Source organism: Copadichromis virginalis, linkage group LG11 (assembly GCF_057382275.1).
Source record: "Copadichromis virginalis isolate Kocher_CV1m ecotype Utaka linkage group LG11, C_Virginalis_male_GT1.1, whole genome shotgun sequence".
Lineage (NCBI taxonomy): Eukaryota > Metazoa > Chordata > Actinopteri > Cichliformes > Cichlidae > Copadichromis > Copadichromis virginalis.
Window position 1 is genome coordinate 20,004,781 of NC_140628.1, and position 26,465 is coordinate 20,031,245.

At 39.4% G+C, this 26,465-nt stretch overlaps 3 protein-coding genes across 3 annotated transcripts; 2 read left to right on the forward strand and 1 right to left on the reverse strand.

Annotated features, from left to right (window-relative positions):
- Nucleotides 1–2,613: 2,613 nt before the first annotated feature.
- On the reverse strand, nt 2,614–5,674 carry LOC146698418 (uncharacterized). The gene is made up of 9 exons (XM_085472667.1): nt 5,567–5,674; nt 5,371–5,431; nt 4,710–5,096; nt 4,595–4,615; nt 4,452–4,502; nt 4,248–4,368; nt 3,834–3,908; nt 3,496–3,574; nt 2,614–3,394 (listed from the first exon to the last, which is right to left on the reverse strand). Exons 2-9 carry the CDS (start codon nt 5,429–5,431, stop codon nt 3,320–3,322), a joined length of 870 nt encoding a protein of 289 aa, XP_085328793.1. The 5' UTR covers nt 5,567–5,674; the 3' UTR covers nt 2,614–3,319.
- Nucleotides 5,675–8,015: 2,341 nt separating this feature from the next.
- LOC146698419 (TBC1 domain family member 15) lies at nt 8,016–20,823 on the forward strand. The gene is made up of 10 exons (XM_085473503.1): nt 8,016–8,267; nt 9,436–9,621; nt 9,757–9,875; nt 10,165–10,268; nt 18,570–18,637; nt 18,759–18,905; nt 19,340–19,430; nt 19,584–19,732; nt 19,834–19,975; nt 20,060–20,823. The coding sequence occupies exons 1-10, from the start codon at nt 8,060–8,062 to the stop codon at nt 20,226–20,228; spliced, it is 1,383 nt and encodes a 460-aa protein (XP_085329629.1). The 5' UTR covers nt 8,016–8,059; the 3' UTR covers nt 20,229–20,823.
- Nucleotides 20,824–21,793: 970 nt separating this feature from the next.
- On the forward strand, nt 21,794–26,344 carry hsc70 (heat shock cognate 70). Its single transcript, XM_085473504.1, has 9 exons — nt 21,794–21,945; nt 23,081–23,285; nt 23,446–23,651; nt 23,965–24,117; nt 24,190–24,745; nt 24,865–25,067; nt 25,189–25,387; nt 25,499–25,731; nt 25,923–26,344. Exons 2-9 carry the CDS (start codon nt 23,081–23,083, stop codon nt 26,115–26,117), a joined length of 1,950 nt encoding a protein of 649 aa, XP_085329630.1. The 5' UTR covers nt 21,794–21,945; the 3' UTR covers nt 26,118–26,344.
- Nucleotides 26,345–26,465: the final 121 nt, after the last annotated feature.

The window sequence follows — 26,465 nt, forward strand, 5'->3', positions numbered from 1 at the left end:
CTGCCGCACTCACATAAGCTCAGCGATTCTCTGCGCGATCAACCTCTCACATGTTTAAGCTGCGGGAGATTTCACTTGTCATGTTTGCATAGTAAGCTAACAATTAATAAGACGATGTCAGAGGAATTGGTGCACAAATTATCATCACTCACAGATCAGTGCTGTCGCTCTCTACACACAGTTCGCGCGATTGCAAAGTGAAAGCAAAAAAAAAACAAGCGCAAATTCAAACACGATTTCAATATGTCACATATTGACAGTGGCTCACCCAATGACATAATTACCCAGCTACATTTCTGAAAGAATGCAAAAGCATTGACATATATTTTTCCTTCCTACAATAGCCCGACAGGCAGGGCAGAGATAGCCCCGGGACGTCGGGCTAGCGATATTGCGAGCCCTGTATCTGATTGAGGAATCACTCATCTTTGGAAAAGAGAGTTTATTACAGAGAAATGTCTCTTTCCAAAATAAAAGCTATACTATCTGCTTCTTCTAGGCTATATTCTCAGCAGCATATTAAACATATCAGGTCTCCATAAGGAGAATCCTGTGCTAACAGCTGTCTAAATGACTCGGCTAAAGTTTGTAGCATGCATGCTTGTTGTTTTTGTCTTTGCACTAGGATGATGTCGGTGTAAATGTGCAGTCATATTCGTTGTGTTCCCACTAGTGCTTTCAGGTTAATCTCGTTGAAATAACCTTAACGCCACAACACGGCAAATCTCCGTTAACGAGCTACCCTATACAGAGGGGCTAGACGGCCAACACGTTAACGAGCTAACTGCGCTAACACACTAGCTCCCACCCATGTAATTGAGCATTGCATGGCACATCCAACATACTGTTTTACTGTAGTCCATGACTCGCTTACCTTCAGGGTCATACGTCACATGAAAACCAAAATAATTCCAAACGCCAGATCTGAATGAGGGTGGGGAGGTCCACTTCTGTCTCGCTAGCTTGCCCTGCGCTCTTCCTTCTGACCATGCTGTCTGTGTTGAGTGCTCAGTGAATCTGCGTTCGACTACTCCGCCTAGGCTGCACTCTCGAGCCTAGGCGGAGTAGTCAAATGCAGATTCACTGAGCGCTCAACACAGACAGCATCGTCAGAAGGAAAGTTGATAAAATCAATTACAAATTTTGTATTGTTCTTTTTTTTTTCTCCCCTTTGGTTTTCTTTCTTTCTCTCCCCCTCTTTCTTTCATTCTTTCCCCCTGTCCTATCCCACAGTCATGTCTGTCCCGTTTGCAACTGAAAATAAAATAAATTCATAATTATAATAAAGGTCAATCAAATGGACCAATATGATGATCCACTTAAAATAAATCCTCTTGGCATCTTTCTTGGCCTCAAGACAACAATTCTGATGGCTATAGATCCAAACGGGACACAAAAAAAAAAAAAAAATTGAAAAAAATTGAAAAAAAAAATTTTGAAAAAAATTGTATTGTTCGATACATATGCGTACCGAACCGAAAGCACTGTATCGAACGGTTCAATATCGATACGAATATCGTTGCACCCCTAATATATATATATATATATATATATATATATATATATATATATATATAATATTCTGTAACTGTAACTTCTGTCGGTGCTATGCTTTTTGGAAATCGAATTTCCCAGAGGAACCCACCAGAGGGATTAATAAAGTTCTATCTTATCTTGTCTTATCTTATCTTAATCCCATCTATGATGATAAGCCAGTGCCAGTAATCAGGGCACTGATACAGCCAAGGTCGAGAACATTGAGTCGTCAGCACAATCTTGTCAGGCTCCTTGTATTTACTTTCAATGTCGGTTTACATGAAAATATCAGTGAATGGACTTGAATGGGTTTGTTTCAATGATGAGATCTTACTTCTGCTTGTGGCAAGATTACCTTGAATTATTTGAACATCAATCAGTGCTTCATTTTTAATGCCCCTTGAACTGGCTGAAAGTGGATACAAGGATACGTGTTGTTTGTCTTGAACTTGGTTTTGAGTCCAAGAACATCCAAACATTACATTTCGCTGCTAAATGCAATTAAATGTATGCAGCCAATAGTTTCAGTGATACTAAAATAATGTACACTCCATCATGACTGTATATTCTTCAATTTATCTGAATAGTCAGTGCATGTAGATAACAGAGTTTTCACTACACTTCTTAAGTAATGCAACGTTCCAGGACTTCTGCCTCTCAGTAAGCATTGCCCATCAAAGTTAAAACAGAAAGCAAAAGGTATTAGCAGCAGTTACAGTTTCACTCAGTTTAAATTACAAATAGCCTCTACACATTTTCGCTAATTCTCTTTAAAACTGCAGTGCATCCATCTTTTTCAACCCTTTAAATAAGTTTCAGCAGACATGATACAGGATGTACCCAAAGTGAATGTAATTTTCACCCCTCACTTCTGTATTTTAACTAGTTTAGTTAAAATGGGTTCCAAAGTTCCAACGAAAAGAGAACTCCACTCAAGCGATATTGCCGCAAAGTTGCAAAACTGATGCTTGATTTCATTTCCTTAGTTACTTGGTGGTGTAACACTGGCAGGTTTATTTACCAAGGTCAAAGACACTGATGTAAAGCAAAAAAAAAAAAAAACTGCATAAGATCAAGTATATTAATAAAGTTGCTGTTTTTATTTATTGCTACAGACTATTTGGCAAAGTTACTGTCATCAGTATTGGTTACAGTATTGTTATGCTCACCAGCATATATTGCCTGTATTAGGCAAACTGGGCAAGAACATTGCAATGGCAGATTTCTTAAAAAGAAAAAAACCCCAAAGCATTTGACAAAAAAATGAAATCCTTCCTAATTTTCAATCCTAACAGGTTTTCATTCTCCAATTACACAATATGCCACAAGTAAGGCTAGGAGAAGACTTTTTCTGACAAAGGTAATGTTGTTAGGGTTGGAGAAAGATTATTGTTACTGTGTGTCTACTGTTCCCCATCTCTAACACTGACATCTCACTTATGATTTTATGCTATATCATTTTTACATAAATTCATGTTTTGAAACAACATTCTTGTCTGACCATCTGAAGGTCTGCAATCACAAGTACGCAAAAAAGGAATTATCATTGTTTTGCAATGCTGTGCAGGCTTTTTTTTTTTTTTGGTCATTTAGAGTGTTTTCACACTTTCATCCTTCAGTTGAACCCACAGCGACTAGTCAGGGGTTTTTTGGGCATATGTGAACACTCTCAAAAAAGACAAAAAATATTAAGACCTGCATGAAATGTATAGAGGCACATAGTAATGCAAACACATGAACATGTGTAGAAAGCATCGTACACTAATGACATGCAGCTGTCCTTCTAAGTTCTGTAATCCACATTTGCATATATATTGTCTGCACAACTGCTGTTTGTAGCCAAGTGATTTGTTGGAGCCTGCAGAGACAAGAGGTTACATAAAAGTTGGCTTTAGTCATTTTTATCTTTGCTGTTAACTTCTTGGGACAGTAAAACTTGTGTCAGTGTGGGCATTGTACCTTGACATTGATGTAAACAGGATCATCAATAGCTTTCCCTTCAGGCAGCTTCTTAGTTTGTCTGTCACAACTGACTTCTCTAAAAAGAACAAAAAAAGAAAGAGAGCAAGAAATTAAAAATGCCAGGTTGGGGAAAAGGTCATCAGAATTTTGTCACTGTGCAACAAATAAATGCATAATTATATCCTGATAACACAAATGTATCAAATGGTACAACACCAAATTACAATAATTACTTTTGGATTCGTCACAATGACACATTCAATTAAAAATAAAAGAAATGTCAAGCTTCTTAGATGGGTACACATGTATGGTATACTTTTTCCATTAATGCAAACCTTTTGGGTGGGTTTGATAGTGCTCTGCTAAAGTTTGCATAGTATCCAGAGTCCTCCCTGGTGAGACTGCGTGACCTGGGACAATTATGATTACTGTTATTGCGGTTGTTTGTACATGATAACTAAAATTTAAACAAGGTTAACATTCGAAGCACTCTGGTATGTTTATGATAAATGAATATAATCTGCTTTGGATTATTTCTCTCTCGTACTGTACATATGCTTCACAGAAAGTTAAATTTCCACATTTAAATGTCTTTTGATTACATAAATGCTTTACATACCACACATTTGCCTGAAAAGTATCCAGATGATAAACTATGTACATCAAGTATATCAATCTGGGAAATAAAGCTCATTCAAGTTTGCTGCTTGTAGGCCACACATTTGGTTTACAAATGATGGAAAAGTTACCTCTTGTATTTTATAAAAATAAATATCCCAGCAACAAGAAGAATGATCACCACAAGAACTGCTGCAGGGATGGCTACAGACAGTATTGTTGCATGGCTCGTGTCGTTTTCATTTGCTTTTGCTGCAAAAAATAATACGTTCAGTAAAGAAAGCTGAAGTACAGAGGGTGACATACTCAACAAACTGTGTGAATATTAAACTTACTTATTGTTGTTTCAGTGGTTAAAAGGTCTTGAGTCGTATAGGAATCGGTACCTGTTGAAAAAATATTACACAGCATGATGGCAAATTTTTTAAAAAGGCTCCGTTCAATTTAAATATAAATAATGCAGAAATGAAGTTAATACCTGGCTTAGAAGCCCCCGTCTCTGTGGAGGAAACAAGCAAGGTATTAATTTCATTTTTTTTTGATAAATGCATAGTTTAAATTTAAAATTTAAAATAATTGATTTAAATTCTGACCATTTATGGAAAATGAGACACGGACAGGGTCCTTGATGAAACTGTATTTATCTTTCTGCACATCAATTCTTACATAGATCGCTTGCTCAATATCTGTGATGTCGGTGATCTGGAGAGAACAGTTGCCCTTGTTCGGGTCTCCAATGAGCTTAGTCTTTCCTCGGTACTTCTCAAGCACACAGTGATTATTTGGGTTAAAAACAAATGCCATCCTGTCTTTGTCCCCGTTACTGCAGTTACTTTGGTCATCTACTGATAACATTTTCCAAAAAACTGTAACATTATTAGTGGAGATTTCCTTTGGATAGCTAAAGTTGCATTGTATGGTAACGGTTGATCCAGGTTGTGCTGTGATCTTTCTTTCGACATTTATTTTCCATTTTGTATCTGCAAATAAAAACAAAGCAAGTCAGGAATTGCATTTATTTTTCAAAGGCTAATTTTAAAGCTATAATTTACATTGTAGAACAAATTGTTTATTACAAAAGCAAGGCCAGCATTAGAAAAGCACATTATATGACAGCTTCACCATCATTAGTGTATGAATCTGTGTAAATGGGTGAATGAGAAGCATATAAAGTGCTCCAAGTACCATATTTACTACATACTGAAAGTGCATTTCCAATTTAAATCATACACATGAGCTTATTATCTCACTCACCTTTTGAATTACAAGCCAGAATCAATACTGAAATGAAACCAATAAGGCCTGGCAGCTGCATCTAGCCAAAGCAAGACAGTCACAGGTTAGTAGACAAAATCCCGATTTAGTTTTACAGAATTCCCATCACATGTAGCCAACATACTGTACAGCAAATTGCCTATAGTCTACTATTTAGCACATAGTAAATACTCACTATGAGAGGGAGGTGTAAGAAAATGATGTTCCTTTGTGCTTTCTCAGTATGTATTAGATCTCTGCACTGATGTGAAATGACATGGGTCTGTTTCCCGTTGCACTCTAATGATCACTTGAAAAAAAAAAAAAAAAAAAAAGGAAGTTGGGAAAGAAAAGTGAACGCCGTCCCCACAATAACTATGTTCAACTTTCAAATTTTAAGCACATATACTGTATATCAGAAACACTCTCTTCCTTCTCTTATATCATTAAATTTTTACATATTAACCAAAGTGTAAAAGTCGCACTTTGCTGAACTCCTCCCTTTTTTTTCTCTCTGATTAACATTTGTGAAAAACATAGCAGGTCAGTGTCACAACAGCAGAGAGGTGTTTGCAAAACTGTCACTTCTAACCCAACAGTGTAGTCTAGTGCATTTACAGTTGACCTTCCACTCTGTCAAAAATATTAAACCAGACTATAATTTCTATTAATTGAGGAGGATTGAGCTTTACACCTGACTATATGGCACGTGAACAAAGGATAGATGATATTATGTTATTGGAAAAAAAAAAAAGACTGAGTTGCAAGTTGGATTAGACCTGGTTTGTGTTTTTCCTTATCACACAGAAGCGATTCCGTGAATTTGTAATGTGATATTTTTGGTAACAAGAAGTAATTATAGCTAGACAAATATTTGTATTGATGTCAAAAATTGCACAGCGTAGAGGTCAAATCAAATATATGGACCCACCTACTCTGGTGACCCCTTGTGAATGAGTGGTAGTAGACTGCAGAGGCCTCGTCAGGCCAGGACTCTACAGTCTATTTACACCTACAGGCCAGTGGACACTGTTTCAGTGATGAGGATGTAACATCCTGGACAGGGTGGAACGCTGGTTTGAGCGAGGTACTCATGGCCATTAATCAGTGGTCTTTGATCAGTGGTTGTTTATCAATGGTCATTAGAATTTCCATAATTATGTTGAAGGAACTGATCCCCCAGCCCATTGTTCCTTCAGTGGGCTGGTTTCAGTCATTATGCAAATATACTGTTTATAAGATTGGGGAAACCTGCAGTCAGCTAAGACTGAAGAAGTCACTTGCATGGGTGACGAAACATTTCTCCCACTGAAGACGCTACGTCCAGAGGAAAAGAATCAACTTTTGGAGAGAGTGGCAGCTTTCTTACCATAAGCTGGGTACTATTTGGTGTGTGGAGTGGCTGATTATGCACAAAATATATGTGGTAGCAACATTCACTGGCCACTTTATTAGGTTCACTTTGCTGATACTGAGTTGGACCTCCTTTTGCCTCCAGAGCTGCTTTAATTCTTTATGGTATAGATTCAGCAAGATGCTGGAAACATTCCTCAGAGATTTTGGTCCATGTTGACATGACAGCATCACGCAGTTGCTGCAGATTTGTCAGCTAGACATCCATGATGAGAATCTCCCAGCCGACCACCTCCCAAAAGTGCTCTATTAGATTGAGATCTGGTGACTGCAGGGGTCATTAAACATAACAATGACTTCATATGAATTAACTCGTTATGTTTAAGAAACCAGTTATGATTAGAGCTCTTTGACATGGTATGCTAACCTGCTGGTAGCAGTCAAGATGGATACACTGTGGTCACAGGGGGATAAAATGGTCTGCATCAATATTCAAGTTAGCTTTCAAATCTAAATAATCATAAATTGTTTTTTTTAATGTTATAAAATATTTCCCCCGCCATTTTGCTACTAGCAGCAGCCTGAACTACTTATACAAGACACGATGGATTCATGCTTTTATGTTGTTTTCTCCAAATTCTGACCAGACATTTTTAGAGTTTTCTATTGTAATGAAAAATTTGGTCTTCTGCTGCTGCAGTTCATGTGCTTGGGTGTCCAGAGATGCTCGTCTGTATCCCTTGGCTGTAAAGTGATTATTGGAGTTCCTTCTTATCACTTCAAAGAAATAGCTGATATGAACTGCTACTCACTGGATATTTTCTTCTTTTTTTTTTACCCAGGCCATTCTCTGCAAACCTTAGAGATGGTTATGCGTGAAAGCACCAGTGGTCAACGGTTTGGGAAATACTCAGATCAGCCAGTTAGCGAAATCCCTCTTCTGGGGGACATTTGCTAAATACAACCACTAGATGGAGCAAGATATACGCACAAGTCCACTGTGAACTTTAGCACATGGGTTTTGACTCCACCTGGAATGTGGGGCAAATTGGGATCTTAAAGGTGCAGTCATATGACTCCCAGATGGCTGAATGAGAGTTGTGCTCGCTGGATATGCTTTCCTGAAAGTCATTCCGACGGGTTTAGCAAAGTTAAAACGACTCGACCACGCTGCTGGAAATGAGTCTTGAATGCTTTCAGTTGTAGCTCACGGAGGGAGACGAGCTGTGTTGTTTAGGAAGCGGTGGGCCATAGGAGGATGATTATGTTGCCTGTTATGTGGATGCAGCGCGAATGACAAACTTCATCTTTGCGTGATTTAAAACCGCAGCCACACATGGAAGATCTAAACACAGGAAATCCAAGGCAGACCGCAGGGGAACGGTTGACAGCCAGCAGCCCCCAGCTGGATGGAGGCTCTCAGAGGACAGTAGCAGCGATCTGCTCTCCTGCTCTTGCTGTAGCGCGCCTCACTTTACCCAGAGTCATGGACGCCGAGGGGAGGGTCGACGAGTCAAGACTGAGGATGCATATCTTCAAAAACGGTTTCTAAAACGCACAACTTACTTGCAAGTAGTTTTTAATGTAAACTTGATTCGTGCAGTTTTGCAGGAGACATGAAGTAAGACTGCTTGTCCGCACTTCCGTTTTAATACTTTAGTGAGTACGGAAGGCCAAGCAGAAATCTTAAAATATCTAATTATCCACGTTTAGAAAAGCAAACTCTTTTCTCATCTAGTTCATTATAAGTTTGAGAGATAATTGCGTTTTTCTGTATTGATACACTATAACAGGACAGGGGCTGGCAATCAGCGCAGTCCATGAAGCAGCTGGATTTAAAGCTGTAGTTTCTCACACCGACTGTTGCTGAGGCCTCAGGTTGTTGTGAACAAACCTGAATGCACCGCACCTGCTGATAAAAGGCGTGACTGCATTCGCTCAATGTGTGTTTTTAGAGAAATTTAATTTGACTCTTTGGAAAAATAAAAATGGGCTATAGTGTTTTGACAAAATATACATGTGTCCATTTTAGCACCGTTTTGGTGTACGGTAAAAATATTTAACATGATTTTTTTTTTTTTAAATGGGTTTTCATTCTTAAGATTAAATCAGGTGACGCTTTGCCTCTGGGGAAAAGCACAACCAGACGCTTCTGTAAAGTCCAACATTTCACTGTTCACCAGACCGCCTGGAGCAAAGAAGTCCAGCGTGACTACTGTGATAAAGCGGCTCCATTTATAGGGTTGGTAGGATTTCTAGGAGTGAGATCACATGAGTGTCAATGGCTCCATAAACATATGCTGTGAACTAGAAGAAGCAAAAACGGACAGAATACGTCTGTGTTCTAGCTGTATTTTTAGTGTCTTAAATGCAAGAAGACTGTCATCTCATGCCAGAACTTATCAGCACTTCAGCAATCCTGCTGAATCTGTCCTCTTTGTGGAGGATGTTGAACTCCACCAGAGACTAAGACGTTACAAATGGCCTCTTAAATATTTGTCTCAGCAGGCTCAAGCTCACTAAAATATGTATTTGCAGTCTTGTTGCTTTGATTTACATCTAAAATTTGTTCCTTTCAGGTTTGATCTTCCCATGCTCTCTTTCAGACCAGTGGTGACTGGTTTAACTAAATGTTAGGAGGTCACGTAATGTTTTATCTTCAAGCACAATTGTCCACTGACAATGATTGAAAGGTCTGCACTCTCTGTCCAGGTGGGGTGTGTCCATCTGAGCGTGGTCTCGCGTGGCGGTTTTTGTTCGGGATGTACCCGTGTGGTTCAACAGCTTTAGAGCGCTCGTTGCTGCAGGACCAGTTGGCCGTACGTTATCAGGTGATGAAGAGAAAATGGCAGCACTTCCTCCCCTCAGCCATGCGAATGCGCCTCAATGGTACTGATGGTAAGTTGTACGGCTGTCAGTTAAAAGCCACGTACAGTAGATTCCTTCTTTTTCCAATTTTTTTTTCTATTGTTGTTTGTTTTTAACTGCCGTGATTTCTCACTCTTTTCCCTAAATATCTTATATGTGATCAAGCTGAGTTGCTGGCAGCCGTCAGGTACTTTGACCAGAGACAGGCACAGACCCAGCAACAGTCTCAGGACAGGTCAGAGGCGGTCAGAGTTAGAATGGCTTTTTTGGAGCTTCAGGCACAGGTCAGTTCAACTAAACATCTGTGAGTATTATTGTGACCTGTCTGATGTCTGGCTTTTTGCTTCTTTTACGCATACTTGTCTCTACTCACTATTGTTCTGCATTGTTTTTTGTTAAGTTATATTTAAAATGTTCCCTTTGGTTTTTCTTTGTAGAACATAAGAACAGTTTAAAGTGAGGGAAATAAAATAAATGCAGTATATTTATTCAAATGAAACAACAGGATCTAAATTTGTTAAAGGGTTTGCCATTTACCTACTACCTCTTTGTACTAACTTTTCCTATAAACAGATATTGTTTGAGCGGGTCACATTTGACCGTGAGGAGCTGCAGGAAGCCATTCGAATCATTGATAACGATGTGCCCCGAACCAACAGAGACCTGAGCTATTACCAGTAAGTGATTATCAGTTATGGTATTTTTTTTTTTAACTAACTTTGATAATTTTTTAAAGAGGTCTGCATACACTTATTTTGTTTGTCTGTCACTACTGATCAAGCACCAGATATCTTTCACAGCAGCCAGCAGCAAAAAATAAACTTGGCAATATCCAATTGTTTAAATTGAAGGACAAAGTGAGTTTCTGCTCTCTAAAAGGTTCGGGGCAAGATGATAAAAAAAAGAACACCACAGTTAGGGCTGTTCAATATGATGATATACATATCGGATGACGATATGAAAACATCTATCGTGTCATATTATACGCTATCGTTTGTTTCGTGGTGTCGCAAAATAAGCTGTTTACGGCAATATTTTTTTATTTATATTTAAAATAATCACACTATGGACGGACAAGCGACTGTTTTTATGTATCGGTTCATTAGTAACAATGACGGTAAAACCATCGTGTATCTCTGCCGTCCGCTTATTTATTTACCACATAAACCTTTCACAATAAAGCTCAAGATCCTGTTGAAATTTTTCAAAATAAGCTGAAATGATGGGAAAATACATTATTCGCAAATATTAAATTTCAGAATATGCATCAAAAAAATTACCTCAAATAAAAAAGTGAAGTAACTATAAATGGCGCTTACAGTCAACACGTGGATGCAGGCACAGAAAATACCAGCATGGCCAGTGAAGATGAGGCAGAACCAAGTAGCTCCAAACAGAAGGACCGGTCAAAACAAATTGAGGACCTTATTCCTAAACTAGGGGCTACCTCTGTAGCATGGAAATGGTTTGGGTATAAAAAGTCTGACACAGACCAGAAAACTGTACTATGCAAATTATGCCGCAAATGGGTCCTAACCACAGACTCAAACATGACAAACTTCTACCACCTACGCAAGAATCACGTGAAAGAGTATGGAGAGAGTTTACAGATGAATAGCCAAAAAGAGCCATCATGTGCTAAAAAATAAACTTTACAGAGGGGGTCTGTCACATTATCCATGTTGGGGAGGCTGCAAAGCATAAAGAATGCGGTTAAATGTCCCCTGGAGCACCTTGGAAATAGTTTTGAGCAGTGGTAAGGCATCATGGCAGTTGTTGTTCACACTTCTGATCATCTGATTATCTCAGCAGTTTGAAGCAGCTAAACATTCCCTTAAGAATGTTCTTCTGATACAATACCATGTCACAATTAACACAGAATAACTTCAACCCCCCCCCCCCCCAAACATTACAGTCCTGTTTAACTTACAGGGAGTGCAGAATTATTAGGCAAGTTGTATTTTTGAGGAATAATTTTATTATTGAACAACAACCATGTTCTCAATGAACCCAAAAAACTCATTAATATCAAAGCTGAATGTTTTTGGAAGTAGTTTTTAGTTTGTTTTTCGTTTTAACTATTTTAGGATGATATCTGTGTGTGCAGGTGACTATTACTGTGCATAATTATTAGGCAACTTAACAAAAAACAAATATATACCCATTTCAATTATTTATTTTTACCAGTGAAACCAATATAACATCTCCACATTCACAAATATACATTTCTGACATTCAAAAACAAAACAAAAACAAATCAGCGACCAATATAGCCACCTTTCTTTGCAAGGACACTCAAAAGCCTGCCATCCATGGATTCTGTCAGTGTTTTGATCTGTTCACCATCAACATTGCGTGCAGCAGCAACCACAGCCTCCCAGACACTGTTCAGAGAGGTGTACTGTTTTCCCTCCTTGTAAATCTCACATTTGATGATGGACCACAGGTTCTCAATGGGGTTCAGATCAGGTGAACAAGGAGGCCATGTCATTAGTTTTTCTTCTTTTATACCCTTTCTTGCCAGCCACGCTGTGGAGTACTTGGACGCGTGTGATGGAGCATTGTCCTGCATGAAAATCATGTTTTTCTTGAAGGATGCAGACTTCTTCCTGTACCACTGCTTGAAGAAGGTGTCTTCCAGAAACTGGCAGTAGGACTGGGAGTTGAGCTTGACTCCATCCTCAACCCGAAAAGGCCCCACAAGCTCATCTTTGATGATACCAGCCCAAACCAGTACTCCACCTCCACCTTGCTGGCGTCTGAGTCGGACTGGAGCTCTCTGCCCTTTACCAATCCAGCCACGGGCCCATCCATCTGGCCCATCAAGACTCACTCTCATTTCATCAGTCCATAAAACCTTAGAAAACCAGTCTTGAGATATTTCTTGGCCCAGTCTTGACGTTTCAGCTTGTGTGTCTTGTTCAGTGGTGGTCGTCTTTCAGCCTTTCTTACCTTGGCCATGTCTCTGAGTATTGCACACCTTGTGCTTTTGGGCACTCCAGTGATGTTGCAGCTCTGAAATATGGCCAAACCGGTGGCAAGTGGCATCTTGGCAGCTGCACGCTTGACTTTTCTCAGTTCATGGGCAGTTATTTTGCGCCTTAGTTTTTCCACACGCTTCTTGCGACCCTGTTGACTATTTTGAATGAAACGCTTGATTGTTCGATGATCATGCTTCAGAAGCTTTGCAATTTTGAGACTGCTGCATCCCTCTGCAAGATATCGCACTATTTTTGACTTTTCTGAGCCTGTCAAGTCCTTCTTTTGACCCATTTTGCCAAAGGAAAGGAAGTTGCCTAATAATTATGCACACCTGATATAGGGTGTTGATGTCATTAGACCACACCCCTTCTCATTACAGAGATGCACATCACCTAATATGCTTAATTGGTAGTAGGCTTTTGAGCCTATACAGCTTGGAGTAAGACAACATGCATGAAGAGGATGATGTGGACAAAATACTCATTTGCCTAATAATTCTGCACTCCCTGTATTTCTCTGTGCGTGTGTGTGTGTTTCAAACAAGGGTTTTACTAACACTGAGTCATCAGTGTAATGTCAGAGACACCCACTGCTGGGCGTCACATATTTATTTTGAGTTCAGAATCTGTAAGTCTGTGGTCTCCATCTTTTTAACACTGATACTTTGTCGGCATTGAGACAGCTATCAGGTAGTCCACACCTGCACTGAAATTTATTGAGATTTCAATATTACATAGATTTGTTGCTTATTACTGTACCAATTGCTGTTTAAATGAAATAAAACTGTATAAAGCTTTTGAATTAGAGGCCTTTCATTGTCATTATACAGCAAGCTGCTGTCAAAATGGAACACAAAACTGTCAGTTACCCAAAAGTGACCCATTATTAGGTTGAAAAATAACAGCTGTGCATCAACAGGTGTTCAAGCATAAGTAGTATAACATATGATGTAAATATAGATAAAACCTGCGCATGTAGGCCAACACAAATGGGGTATATAGGTCAACACGCATACTAATTCCCCTTTATAAAAGTCATAAAAAACAAACTTTTAAAGTAAAACACTTTTTAATTTCAGCATGATATGTAGACAGATTGAAAATGTAAAAGTGAGGTCGGAGGTAAAATGTGACATGATATTTGTATGCAAGCTATAACTTGATATTTAGAATTCCCATATATCATTAGTTATATGCCTATTTATGTTGGCAATACAAACAATGGCATTAAGAAAAACTGTTTTAAATAACTCTATACAGCATTATTATCATCACGCTGACCTTCAAATCAGTCTGACTTTGGAGGAGAGGTAAGAGTTTAAATCTAACATATTTTAAATCTTTATATGGTAAATTATTTATTTTGACAATACAAAACATGCTTGTAAGAAGTCCTTTTGAGTAATTATGCTTACCATCAGAATGACAATAACTGAGGTCATGATCATGAGGTAATGTGGTTATGGTACAGAGTTATATACAGTGGGGCAAAAAAGTATTTAGTCAGCCACCGATTGTGCAAGTTCCCCCACTTAAAATGATGACAGAGGTCAGTAACTTGCACCAGAGGTACACTTCAACTGTGAGAGACAGAATGTGAAAAAAAAATCCATGAATCCACATGGTAGGATTTGTAAAGAATTTATTCGTAAATCAGGGTGGAAAATAAGTATTTGGTCAATAACAAAAATACAACTCAATACTTTGTAACATAACCTTTGTTGGCAATAACAGAGGTCAAACGTTTACTATAGGTCTTTACCAGGTTTGCACACACAGTAGCTGGTATTTTGGCCCATTCCTCCATGCAGATCTTCTCGAGAGCAGTGATGTTTTGGGGCTGTCGCCGAGCAACACGGACTTTCAACTCCCGCCACAGATTTTCTATGGGGTTGAGGTCTGGAGACTGGCTAGGCCACTCCAGGACTTTCAAATGCTTCTTACGGAGCCACTCCTTTGTTGCCCGGGCGGTGTGTTTTGGATCATTGTCATGTTGGAAGACCCAGCCTCGTTTCATCTTCAAAGTTCTCACTGATGGAAGGAGGTTTTGGCTCAAAATCTCACGATACATGGCCCCATTCATTCTGTCCTTAACACGGATCAGTCGTCCTGTCCCCTTGGCAGAAAAACAGCCCCATAGCATGATGTTTCCACCCCCATGCTTCACAGTAGGTATGGTGTTCTTGGGATGCAACTCAGTATTCTTCTTCCTCCACACACGACGAGTTGAGTTTATACCAAAAAGTTCTACTTTGGTTTCATCTGACCACATGACATTCTCCCAATCCTCTGCTGTATCATCCATGTGCCATCCTCTGGCAAACTTCAGACGGGCCTGGACATGCACTGGCTTCAGCAGCGGAACACGTCTGGCACTGCGGGATTTGATTCCCTGCCGTTGTAGTGTGTTACTGATGGTGACCTTTGTTACTTTGGTCCCAGCTCTCTGCAGGTCATTCACCAGGTCCCCCCGTGTGGTTCTGGGATCTTTGCTCACCGTTCTCATGATCATTTTGACCCCACGGGATGAGATCTTGCGTGGAGCCCCACATCGAGGGAGATTATCAGTGGTCTTGTATGTCTTCCATTTTCTGATGATTGCTCCCACAGTTGATTTTTTTCACACCAAGCTGCTTGCCTATTGTAGATTCACTCTTCCCAGTCTGGTGCAGGTCTACAATACTTTTCCTGGTGTCCTTCGAAAGCTCCTTGGTCTTGGCCATGGCGGAGTTTGGAGTCTGACTGTTTGAGGCTGTGGACAGGTGTCTTTTATACAGATAAGTTCAAACAGGTGCCATTCATACAGGTAACGAGTGGGGGACAGAAAAGCTTCTTACAGAAGACGTTACAGGTCTGTGAGAGCCAGAGGTTTTCCTTGTTTGAGGTGACCAAATACTTATTTTACACCCTGATTTACGAATAAATTCTTTACAAATCCTACCATGTGGATTCATGGATTTTTTTTTTTTTTTTTTTTTTTTTTTTTCACATTCTGTCTCTCACAGTTGAAGTGTACCTCTGGTGCAAATTACTGACCTCTGTCATCATTTTAAGTGGGGGGACTTGCACAATCGGTGGCTGACTAAATACTTTTTTGCCCCACTGTAGTTGTACATTTGAGAGTTGTAGAGATAAGTATTTTGTAATTTCACAGTGACTTAACAAATATCAATACAATATTACACAGAGTATAGATAAATATAATATACAGAGTATTCTAAAAATTTAAGATACCACTCATTGTGGTACTGTACAGGAGAGAACTTAATGCACCAAGAAGAATACTCTTAATAAAAGAGGATGTGGTAGTGGTGGTAGAGAGGGGAGTCAGTGCAAAGTTTACCGTTGTACTGGTGTTTGAGAAGAAACAGTTTCTTTTTGGTCCCCCTTGATCTACAAGTCGCTGTAGCTGATGCCAGAGGTGAGCAAGTTGAATCAGTCAGAACAAGGATGTGATGGATCCTCTAAAATATAACCCAATTTCCAACCTTTCTTTTATCTAAAAATAAAAAAATCTTACAAAGTAGTGGAACAGATCATCTGCAGAGAATGGTTTATTTGAGGAGTTTCAGTCAGGTTTCGGAGCTCATTACAGTACAAAAACAGCTTTAGTGAGGGTTACAAATTATATTCTTATGGCCTCTGACAGTGGACTCATACATCTGCTTGTCCTGCTAGAGTGGGGAACTCCAGTGTACTGAAGGTTTTAGATGTGTCCTTGAGCCAACACAGCTGATTTAAATGGCCAAAACACCTCCTCAACATGTCTTGAAGTCTCCAGAGGCCTTGTAATGAATTAATATTTATTTATCTAAAACCTGCAGAACAGGCCCTTGAGGCCTGGAGTTCCCTACCCCTGTGCTAGACCTTTAACATTAAATGCAACATTAAATACTGTTCACCATAATGTTTTACTACAGTAATTACAAAATCCTGTAGGTATTAAAGGTAATGTGCTGTGCAGTAGTATGAGTCATATCTATCTAACAGATTCAAATTTGTTCATGTTAATGGAGTCTTCTTCAAACACTAAGGTTAATTATGGAGTTCCACAGGGTTCCACACTAGAACCAGTTCTGTACAGTCTGTTTACACAGAAGGCATAGCATACATTTTCGCTGCTCTGCAGATGATACCCAGGTCTCCATGAAACCAGATAATACACGTAACGATTTGCCTCTAATGACCTCTATTGACCTCTAATTTCTTGCTTCTGAATTCAGATAAAACTCAGGTTTTTGTGTTCAGCCCTAAAAATCTTAGAAATGTGATGTCTAACCAGATCCTTACTCTGGATGGCATGTACCGTGATCTCCAGTAACACTGTGAGGAATCTTTGAGTCTTTATTAATTAGGCCATGTTCTTCAATGGACATAATGAACAAATATGTAGGAATGATTTCTTCCATTTTGGCAATATCTCCAAAATTAAAAATATCCTGTCTCAAGTTGACGCTGTAATTCGTTATCAGGTTTTCCTAAAACTCCCTGAAAAGCCTTCAGTTGTTCCAAAATGCTACAGCAAGACTACTGCCAGGACTAGAAAAAGCATATTTCTCCTATTTTGGCTTCCCTGTTCCATCCAGAATTGAATTTAAAATCCTTCTCCTCACATACAAGGTCTTGAATAATCAAGCCACATGTTATCTTAAAGACGTCATAGTACCATGTCACCCCATTAGAGCACTGCACCCTCAGACTTTTGGTTTACTTGTGGTTTCTAGAATATTTAAAAGTAGAATTCAGCTTTAAGGTCCTTCCTCTGTGGAACCACCGCAGTTTGGATTCGGGAGACAGACGCTGTCTGTGCTTTTAAGATTAGGCTTAAAACTTTCCACTTAGGTTTAGATTTCTTCCTATTAAAAGTTTTTCCTTCCCACAGTCACCAAAGTGCTTGCTCATAGGGGTGTTTTTCGGTCTATGATGGTAGGGTCTTTACATTACAATATAAAGCACCTTGGCAGCTATTGTTGTGATTTGGTGCTATATAAATAGAATTGAATTGAAAATATTTTACACACTGTTGAGGCAGCAGGAAGTGAACAAGTCAAATGGGGCAGAGAGGACCTGGTGATCTTCTGAGCTGTATTAATTGATGTGCTGTAGCCTCCTCTCTGCTTCAGTGCAGCTCCTGTATCTCACCATGAGACAACATTTAGACACATGACACAATGGTCAGTGAATAATCATTTGTTCACTGATTGGAAAAATGTGTCATGTATCGGCATCATGTTAGAGATGATGATGTGTAGATTCTTCAGTCTAAACTACATTTCAGATTCTAAATTTGGACTAACTGCGGCTTAAAATGAGTTTTTGAATCGAGGCTACAGATATCTGAGTGAGCGGTGGTAAGCTCCAAGACCAGTGTGACACTGAACTGGCAAAGTGGGTGGGAAGTAGGAGAAAAGGAAATATTCTGAAGGCCTTTCATTAATAAGATATTTATGTTCACACTTTTAAATACAGCCAATAAATGCTGTTAACCAACAGATGATTTTAAAAAATTTAGTTGTACATTTTTAATGCATTTTGACAAAATTTTTCCTCTTTTCTATGCAAATGACCCAAATCAGTGTTACTGGGTATGAATAGCATTTAATGTTCATAATTAAACTGCCTTTTTTGCAGTTTCTGTCACCTGCATTTTGTTCTTGACGAGCTTAATCATTTTAAACATTTAAATTTTGGGTAGGAATCCAGCTTGCTCTATTAAGGAAAAGTGAAGTTGGGTAAATGATGACTAAGTGGACAACACTGAATAAAAACCCCTCGCTTCGTTTTATTTCTTAGAAACTTAAAATTATTTAACTGACTTTCAATTGAAGACTTAGTAGTTAAATGTCACATCTGACAATCTCTCCATGAGTGAAGGTTTAATTTGGGGCATAAAGCATCACCAGTGTTACGCATCAAAACAAGTTTTGGCAGCTGTGTTGAACTAATTCTGCTTATTTATAACATACTAATATTGTTTGTGTCTGTGGATGTTTGCAGGAATGAAGGCTTAGGCAATCTGTTGGTTCTGCGAGAAATTCTTATCACTTATGCTGCTTTTCATCCAGGTAAACGACCCTGTGTCAGGTTTGCTGACTCGGTCTGGATCAGATGGATTTAAAGGTTGTTTGTTGAGCTATAAAAAAGAGGCTAACTGTTTATGCATTGCTCCCTTTGCTGTAAATCCAGAGGTCAGTTATGCCCAGGGGATGAATGACCTGTGCAGCCGATTCCTGGAGGTCCTCGACTGTGAGGTTGACACTTTCTGGAGTTTTTCGTGCTACATGGAGAAATTCTCCAGGGACTTCAGGGCCGATGGTCTACACAGGAAAATGGGTAGCGATAACAAAACAGATATTTAAAAAAAATACTTTGACACCAAATAGTGTTTTGTTTATGTCTGCCACACCCACTGTTGTCATGGTGTAAGATCTGTAAATTAAACTTTCCTTTTCTGTTTCAGATAATAAATTTCATTCAGCTTCTGCACCGTTGTGCTCATATGCACCCTTATTTTAATAGTTCAGTCAAGCACTGCCTGCTTTTTTCTTTTTATCCAAAGAGTAATATGTTACTTTATGACCCCTAGTGGTCAAACAAAGACACTAACTTTATTTCCAGGGTAGAAATTTGATGGTAGGTCGGATATGCAGAACAAAATCATATTAGCCCAAAATCCAATTAAAATAGAATTAAGTCTCTATAAAAACAAAAAAATGTTTTGTATAAATTAGTTTAGTTAAAGTATAAAAGTTTTGTTTAACATCTAGAGTTGGAGGCAGCTCTGCTGAAGGAACTGGACCCTCCGCTTTATGCTCATCTGATGAAAGGCAACATGGAGAGGTTTACGTTTTGTCACAGGTAGATCTGCAAGGCTTTGTTTTTCTGTGCTCTATTTTATTTATTTATTTTGAGTTTTCAAATGCAGTTTTGCAAGGTTTTTTTGTTTTGTTTTGTTTCCCCCCCACACAAACGTCTTATTTACATGTAAGCACATGTTGCCCCTCCTTTAAGGTGGCTGCTGCTTGGTTTCCAGAGGGAGTTTGAACACAGCGAAGCACTACGCTTGTTCGAGATCCTGAGCTGTGACCACCTGGAGCTCATCTCACAGCAAGTCGACCGAGCTCGTTACCAGGAAAGAGTTGCTCAGAAATTCAGCACAGGTAAAGCCCGGAAACACAAAAGAAAAAGTAGAAAAACCCCCACAAAAAACACAAACCTCTTTGCTACTTCTTATTATGCCCTTGCCTTGTGATATTGCCAGAAGACGGTTCAGAGTCAGAGCTGCAGGCGATCAACACTGACTTCACCTTTGAGCTCTTCATCTGTGCAGCCATCCTTTTAGAGCACAGAGAGTCTCTGTTGCAGTGCCCAGATGACTTTCAGCTCCTCCAATATACTAACGGGTTTGTTTTTGTGCTGCATCACACGGCTCATCACAAATAAGATGTGCATGTGTTAGTTAATGTGTGTGTGTGTGCTTTGTGCAGCCTTCAGGGGACACTGGACCTGAACAGTATACTGAAGAAAGCCGAGCATCATTTCTACAACTACTGCAAGCGCTGTGCTTGGGATTTTACGAATGGTCGCTGCAGGCCTGATCGGAGCAAACACGAGGACTTTTTTTATCATCTCCGTAGTTTATTTGTTTTAAAATGATTTTATTTTTTTTTTAATGATCTCACAGGTTGTAATCTGTAGCTGACAGTTAATCCCTACATGCACTTTTTGATGCCACTTACTTTTTTGTCTGAGGGAAACACTAATGTACTGCTGGTTGCTGCTCACTTTAAATTTGCTCACTCATCACTATGAGTACGTGTACACTATTTATTGTCTTATAGTTGACCAACACTGGGTGCAAGTTGTTGTGCGGTGATTTTTTATTTTATTTTATTTTTTTATGCAAGGTCTAATCTTTTATTACTTCACAGTAGGAGCTTTGTTTTATTTTTTTTCCAGGTTGTTAGCAGTTTATAAATAGGCCCGGTCTCTTCGCTGGCAGTTATATTTAATGGTAGATGACACATGTGTCAGAGGGGCCTACAGTATGTGTACCACAAAGTGTCCAAGAAACCACATTGCATAACTGTCCTAAATAGAGAATGACAAACATGCACACTACACTATGAATGTTTAAAAAAATGTACCTCAGTAAAAGTGTTGAAGATTTTTATTCTGCTGGTGAATAAACCTGTTTCATTTACATTTTTGAATTTTTTTTAAATAAAAGATGACCTTGTGTTTTGAAAGACCCTGTTTTACTATGTGAATTGATTGAGCTGAATTAAAGTCATTTGATATGTAGGAATGCAAAAGAAGATCCTCTAAGAAGCCTTAACATCAAATCTGAATAACTGTGCGACTTCAGACACAAAAAAGATGGACTTTACAGGCGATTATCACAAATGAGGTCAGTGCTATAAAAAATAGTTCTGCTAAAGTGAGTTAAATCAAATCAAATCACTTTTTATTGTCACATCACATGTGCAGGCACACTGGCACAGCACATGCGAGTGAAATTCTTGTGTGCGAGCCCCACAAGCAACAGAGATGTGCAAACACAACAACACAAACGAGCAAAATACAAGAATGGCCAACCTGAAACTAATAAATATATGTACAATATATAATAGTGTATGCATTTCTGGATGTGTATACTAAATATTTTCCTACGTGTGTGTGTGTGTATACACATTTTTACAAATTAAATAGTAAAAAAATAAAATAAAATAATAATAATAATAAAATATATAAAATATACAGAATTGAATATGTGCAAAACAAGTGGCATTTATATACAGTGTGGAGTGCATAATGTTGAAGTTCCAGTAGTGAAGCTGAGGTGTCTATGACGTGTTCAGCAGTCTGATGGCCTGATGGAAAAAGCTGTCTCTCAGTCTGCTGGTACGGGACCGGGACACATGGTAATGTGCACCATGCAATATTTACAAGCTGTTTTTAATAAAAAACTTTGTCCTCACTCATCACCATTTATGGAGTATGTGAACCTAATTATCAATGTTCAGGAACTACCTTTCTTCATTACAGAGCATGTTCTGTAATGCCTATGTTCTGTAAAACTGGGAGAGAACCACAGAGTTAAAAATAGAGGCTTTTACATAGAAATCTATTTGGAGATTCGGAGAGAGAAGACGTGGATCGAGAACTTTCCTCAATGGGATCACCTGACACCCTCTCTCCTTGCACAGTGCTCTTTATACACTGGGGAACTGACACTCGTCCTCTTAGTCTGCCTGCCAGAAGAGGGGAAAGGAGTGCTGGAGAGAAGCTCAGACGGCTGTGTTGGGTGTTGAGCGAAAAAAAAGCATTTTAATTCTGTAAACTGTCAAGCGCTGAAAATTCAACAGCAAAGGTAACAAGAATAAAAAGCATAAATTGCTTTCTGGCCTTGCTTCATAGTCTGTCTTGCTTACTGCTTTCAACGTCTAACTGGCAGAAGTCAAATTCACAAACAAGTGAGGCTTGCATGGTTCTTTTCAAACAATCGCATGACAAAATAAATCTAATTCTCTATGAAGAAAAGTGCTCACGTTTCTCAAATTTCCACAAAGGTCATGGGTGGTTTCTGTGTGGGTGGTTAATTTCCATGTAAAAACAGTCTTGCAACAAGTTTCAGATGTTGGTACAGTGCTGCCACAACAGTTTGTCAGCATTTTCTGCTCTGTGTTACCCAACTGGATAACAAGTGATAATTCAATAATAAGTTCTGTTTGCAACATATCTGGAGCCTTGGAGGAACAATGATTGACACATTTGCAGAAAGAAAACAGGAGATAAGCCAAGAAACGTTATGCTCTGTGATTTAGTGTAATAATCAACTGGGTGTTTGTGATTTTCACAGCTCCTAAAAGGGTCTTGCTCCCTTAGTTTGGCAATTAATTCAAAACACGACTCCAAGAACTGTGATAATAAGAGGACTACTTTGCTAATCCTTCTGAATGTCAATGCTGTCCATTTCTTTTTTCACATCATTAGTTTTAAAAGGAACCAGGCCAGGTTTGAGTCTCTGATTAACTGATCCCTGAAGATTTTTTGTCACAGTCCACTCATTACTATGCAGACATGAGGATACTCTATATAATAAGTGAAAGCTATTTAGAGCCAGCTGTCGGAAAATAGATACACCGGTCACTACTGCAGGATTAGTGTAGCACATTTAAAAGCTTGAGTAAGACACTCTAGTATTATGTTGCCAAGGCAGAAGAGCAGTAGTATATGTTTCAAGTGTCAGCTGGTCATTTAAGTCACTGTGGTACTGTGACAGCACACCACCGCAAACCGGACCTCACGTGGTAGTGGTGTCTGGGCTTATGTAACAGCACCAGGTTCACCTTTCTAGATGCTTACAGTAACATTTTAAATAACATTTTCACACAGAAAATGTTAGAACTATAAAAATACAAACAGATAATAATCCTTGGCTCAATAATGATGAGTATGTGCAAAAATGTGGGATTGCAGTACTACGTTTCTCTTCTGTGTCACAGATGTCTAAAGGACCAGCAGTGGGTATTGATCTAGGCACCACATATTCCTGTGTGGGAATCTTCCAGCATGGCAAAGTGGAGATCATTGCTAATGACCAAGGAAACAGGACGACACCCAGTTATGTGGCTTTCACAGACACAGAGAGACTTATTGGAGATGCCGCCAAGAACCAGGTGGCTATGAACCCAACCAACACTGTATTTGGTAAGAACTCCAATACCCAACCGACAAATCGGTTGAAGCAGTGATCAAATAAAAGTATTCTTTGTGTCCTCACTTTATAACCACGTAAATATTGTCGATACACTCCAAACTGAACATTACATTAACCAATTCGAATTTTTTCCATTAAATCTATTTCCAGATGCAAAGCGTCTGATTGGTCGTAAGTTTGACGATCTCGTGGTACAATCTGATATGAAGCACTGGCCCTTCAAAGTCATTAATGAGTCATCCAAACCTAAAGTGGAGGTTGAATATAAGGGTGAGATCAAAACCTTCTACGCAGAGGAGATATCCTCGATGGTCCTCACCAAAATGAAGGAGATTTCTGAAGCATATCTTGGCAAGGTAGATAAAAGTGAATGGATAACAGGATCGTTGAAATTAGGTGGAAAAGTTGGGTTTTATGCAGGAAAAAAACCCTGCAACTATCAGCAAACTAAACTGGCTAATCTTTCTAAATATGAATACTTCTTGAAAATATAATAGCACTGAAGTTTAATGACTTTGACATGAAGCAGGTTCCCCAGGTTATCTAGTGTCTGTGGTGTCTGTATAGTAAATTATAGTTAGATAAAGTGGTTCCTTACAGTTTTCATGTTTGCAGTTTCAGATCTAAAAAAAGAAGCAATATTAACTTAGTGTCTTATTCTCTTTACAGCCTGTGACCAATGCAGTCATCACAGTTCCAGCTTACTTCAACGATTCCCAGCGTCAAGCCACCAAAGATGCTGGGGCCATCTCTGGCCTTAATGTACTGCGCATCATCAATGAGCCTACTGCTGCAGCTATTGCTTATGGACTGGACAAGAAGGTAAGCTAATTTTAAAATGTTCAGCTTTTGCTATTTTGGCTTCCTCTTTGTAATTCTCTCCTCTCAATTTAGGTCGGTGGGGAGCGCAATGTGCTTATCTTTGACCTCGGAGGTGGTACTTTTGATGTGTCAATCTTGACTATTGAGGACGGTATCTTTGAGGTGAAGGCCACTGCTGGTGACACACACTTGGGCGGTGAGGACTTTGACAACCGCATGGTGAACCATTTCACAGCTGAGTTTAAACGCAAGTTCAAAAAGGACATCATCAACAACAAGCGAGCCGTGCGTCGCCTCCGCACAGCCTGTGAACGCGCCAAGCGTACCCTTTCCAGCAGCACCCAGGCCAGCATCGAGATCGACTCGCTCTATGAAGGTACAGATTTCTACACTTCCATCACCAGGGCCCGTTTCGAAGAACTCAATGCAGACCTGTTCCGTGGAACCCTCGAGCCTGTGGAGAAGTCCCTGAGGGATGCCAAGATGGACAAGACACAGATCCATGATATTGTCCTGGTGGGCGGCTCCACACGTATCCCTAAGATTCAAAAGCTGCTCCAAGACTTTTTTAATGGTCGTGACCTCAATAAGAGCATTAACCCTGATGAGGCTGTCGCCTATGGTGCAGGTGGGTCTCTGCAGCATTTATCACTATATATTTGGCTATATTATTGGCACTATGGCTCAATAAAACAGAGCTGCTGACTGAAACCATAATCAGTTTAACTTTGTGGAAAATCTCCACAGCTGTGCAGGCCGCCATCTTGGCTGGGGATAAGTCTGAGAATGTACAGGACCTACTCCTGCTGGATGTCACACCCCTTTCCCTGGGAATCGAGACAGCTGGAGGAGTAATGACTGTCCTTATCAAGAGAAACACCACCATCCCCACTAAGCAAACCCAGACCTTTACCACCTATTCAGACAACCAGCCCGGTGTGCTCATTCAGGTACATCAGGGTTAAAGTTGTGTAACTGTTTAACCCTTATGCCCAGCTGCATTCTAGGTACTTGTGTACACTAAAACCTGACTCTGATACATTAAGCTACAATATGAATAATTGTTTTCAGGTGTATGAAGGTGAGAGAGCCATGACTAAGGACAATAACATCCTTGGGAAGTTTGAACTGACTGGTATTCCACCTGCTCCAAGAGGGGTTCCTCAGATCGAGGTGACCTTTGACATTGATGCAAATGGCATTCTCAATGTGTCTGCAGTGGACAAAAGCACTGGAAAGGAGAACAAAATAACTATCACCAATGACAAAGGTACAATTATGAAAAAATACATACTAATTCATATATCCAGCAGCAAATTTATTATGAAAAAATCAAATCCTATACATGAATGCAGGGGAAAAAAATTTAATTCTGTCACAGGCCGGTTGAGCAAAGAAGACATTGAGCGCATGGTGCAGGAAGCAGAGCAGTTCAGGGCTGAGGATGAAGTCCAGAGGGAGAAAGTGACAGCCAAGAATTCCCTTGAATCTCTCGCCTTTAACATGAAGAGCACCGTAGAGGATGAGAAACTCCAAGACAAGATCAGCCCAGAGGACAAGAAGACTATTGTGGACAAGTGCAACGAAGTCATTGCATGGCTGGACAGAAACCAGGTAAAAAGCCATGCCTTAAAAGTAGACCGAGGTTCCTCTTTATCTAAAATTGTGAAAGCAGTGAGCATTACATTGTATCAAAGTTATGAATCAATATCCTTTTTCCTTTTCCTGTCATATGCTTCCTGTCAACTCCTGACCCACAAAGCCTTCTGTCATAGTAGAGTATATTTGCTCTTTTCTTTCCCCAGATGGCAGAGAAGGAGGAGTATGATCACCAGCAGAAGGAACTGGAGAAGGTGTGCAACCCTATCATCTCTAAACTATATCAAGGGGGCATGCCAGGAGCAATGCCAGGAGGAATGCCAGGAGGAATGCCCGGTGGCTTCCCTGGCGGTGCAGGAGGTGGCTCCTCTTCTGGCCCAACTATCGAGGAAGTTGACTGAACTCAGTGTTTTTTACTATTTGCCAATAGATATTCACCTTACCTAGTACACATCTGATAAATATCTAGTCAAGTTTATAACAAATGTTTTGCAATATCTAAGCACACATCACATTCAATATCCAGATGCATATTTAGATAGTTTAAAAGTCACACCTTTGTATCAATGCTTTTTTATGCAAAAAATCAATAAATATCAACAGTAAAATTCTGATTTGAAAACTTTAACGTGTGTATCTTCTCATTTGTGAAACTAAGGTATGCACAGAGACACTCAACTTGCAGCTGTAGAAAAGTGCAGATAAAACTGGTTCCTGTAAACGAACCACATGTAATCTGATCAGTATCT

Bases quoted from the DNA above. Each gene is read 5' to 3' on its own strand.
- LOC146698419 (XM_085473503.1), top strand. From the start codon at position 8,060: ATGGAAGATCTAAACACAGGAAATCCAAGGCAGACCGCAGGGGAACGG. The intron at 18,638-18,758 runs GTAAACGACCCT...CTGTAAATCCAG, and splicing joins TTATGCTGCTTTTCATCCAG to AGGTCAGTTATGCCCAGGGG. The intron at 18,906-19,339 runs GTAGCGATAACA...TTTAACATCTAG, and splicing joins TGGTCTACACAGGAAAATGG to AGTTGGAGGCAGCTCTGCTG.
- LOC146698418 (XM_085472667.1), bottom strand. From the start codon at position 5,431: ATGCAGCTGCCAGGCCTTATTGGTTTCATTTCAGTATTGATTCTGGCT. The intron at 4,616-4,709 runs GTCAGAATTTAA...TTTCCTCCACAG, and splicing joins TGTCTCATTTTCCATAAATG to AGACGGGGGCTTCTAAGCCA. The intron at 3,395-3,495 runs GTACAATGCCCA...TTGTCTCTGCAG, and splicing joins CTGTTTACATCAATGTCAAG to GCTCCAACAAATCACTTGGC.
- hsc70 (XM_085473504.1), top strand. From the start codon at position 23,081: ATGTCTAAAGGACCAGCAGTGGGTATTGATCTAGGCACCACATATTCC. The intron at 24,746-24,864 runs GTGGGTCTCTGC...AAATCTCCACAG, and splicing joins GGCTGTCGCCTATGGTGCAG to CTGTGCAGGCCGCCATCTTG. The intron at 25,732-25,922 runs GTAAAAAGCCAT...TTCTTTCCCCAG, and splicing joins CATGGCTGGACAGAAACCAG to ATGGCAGAGAAGGAGGAGTA.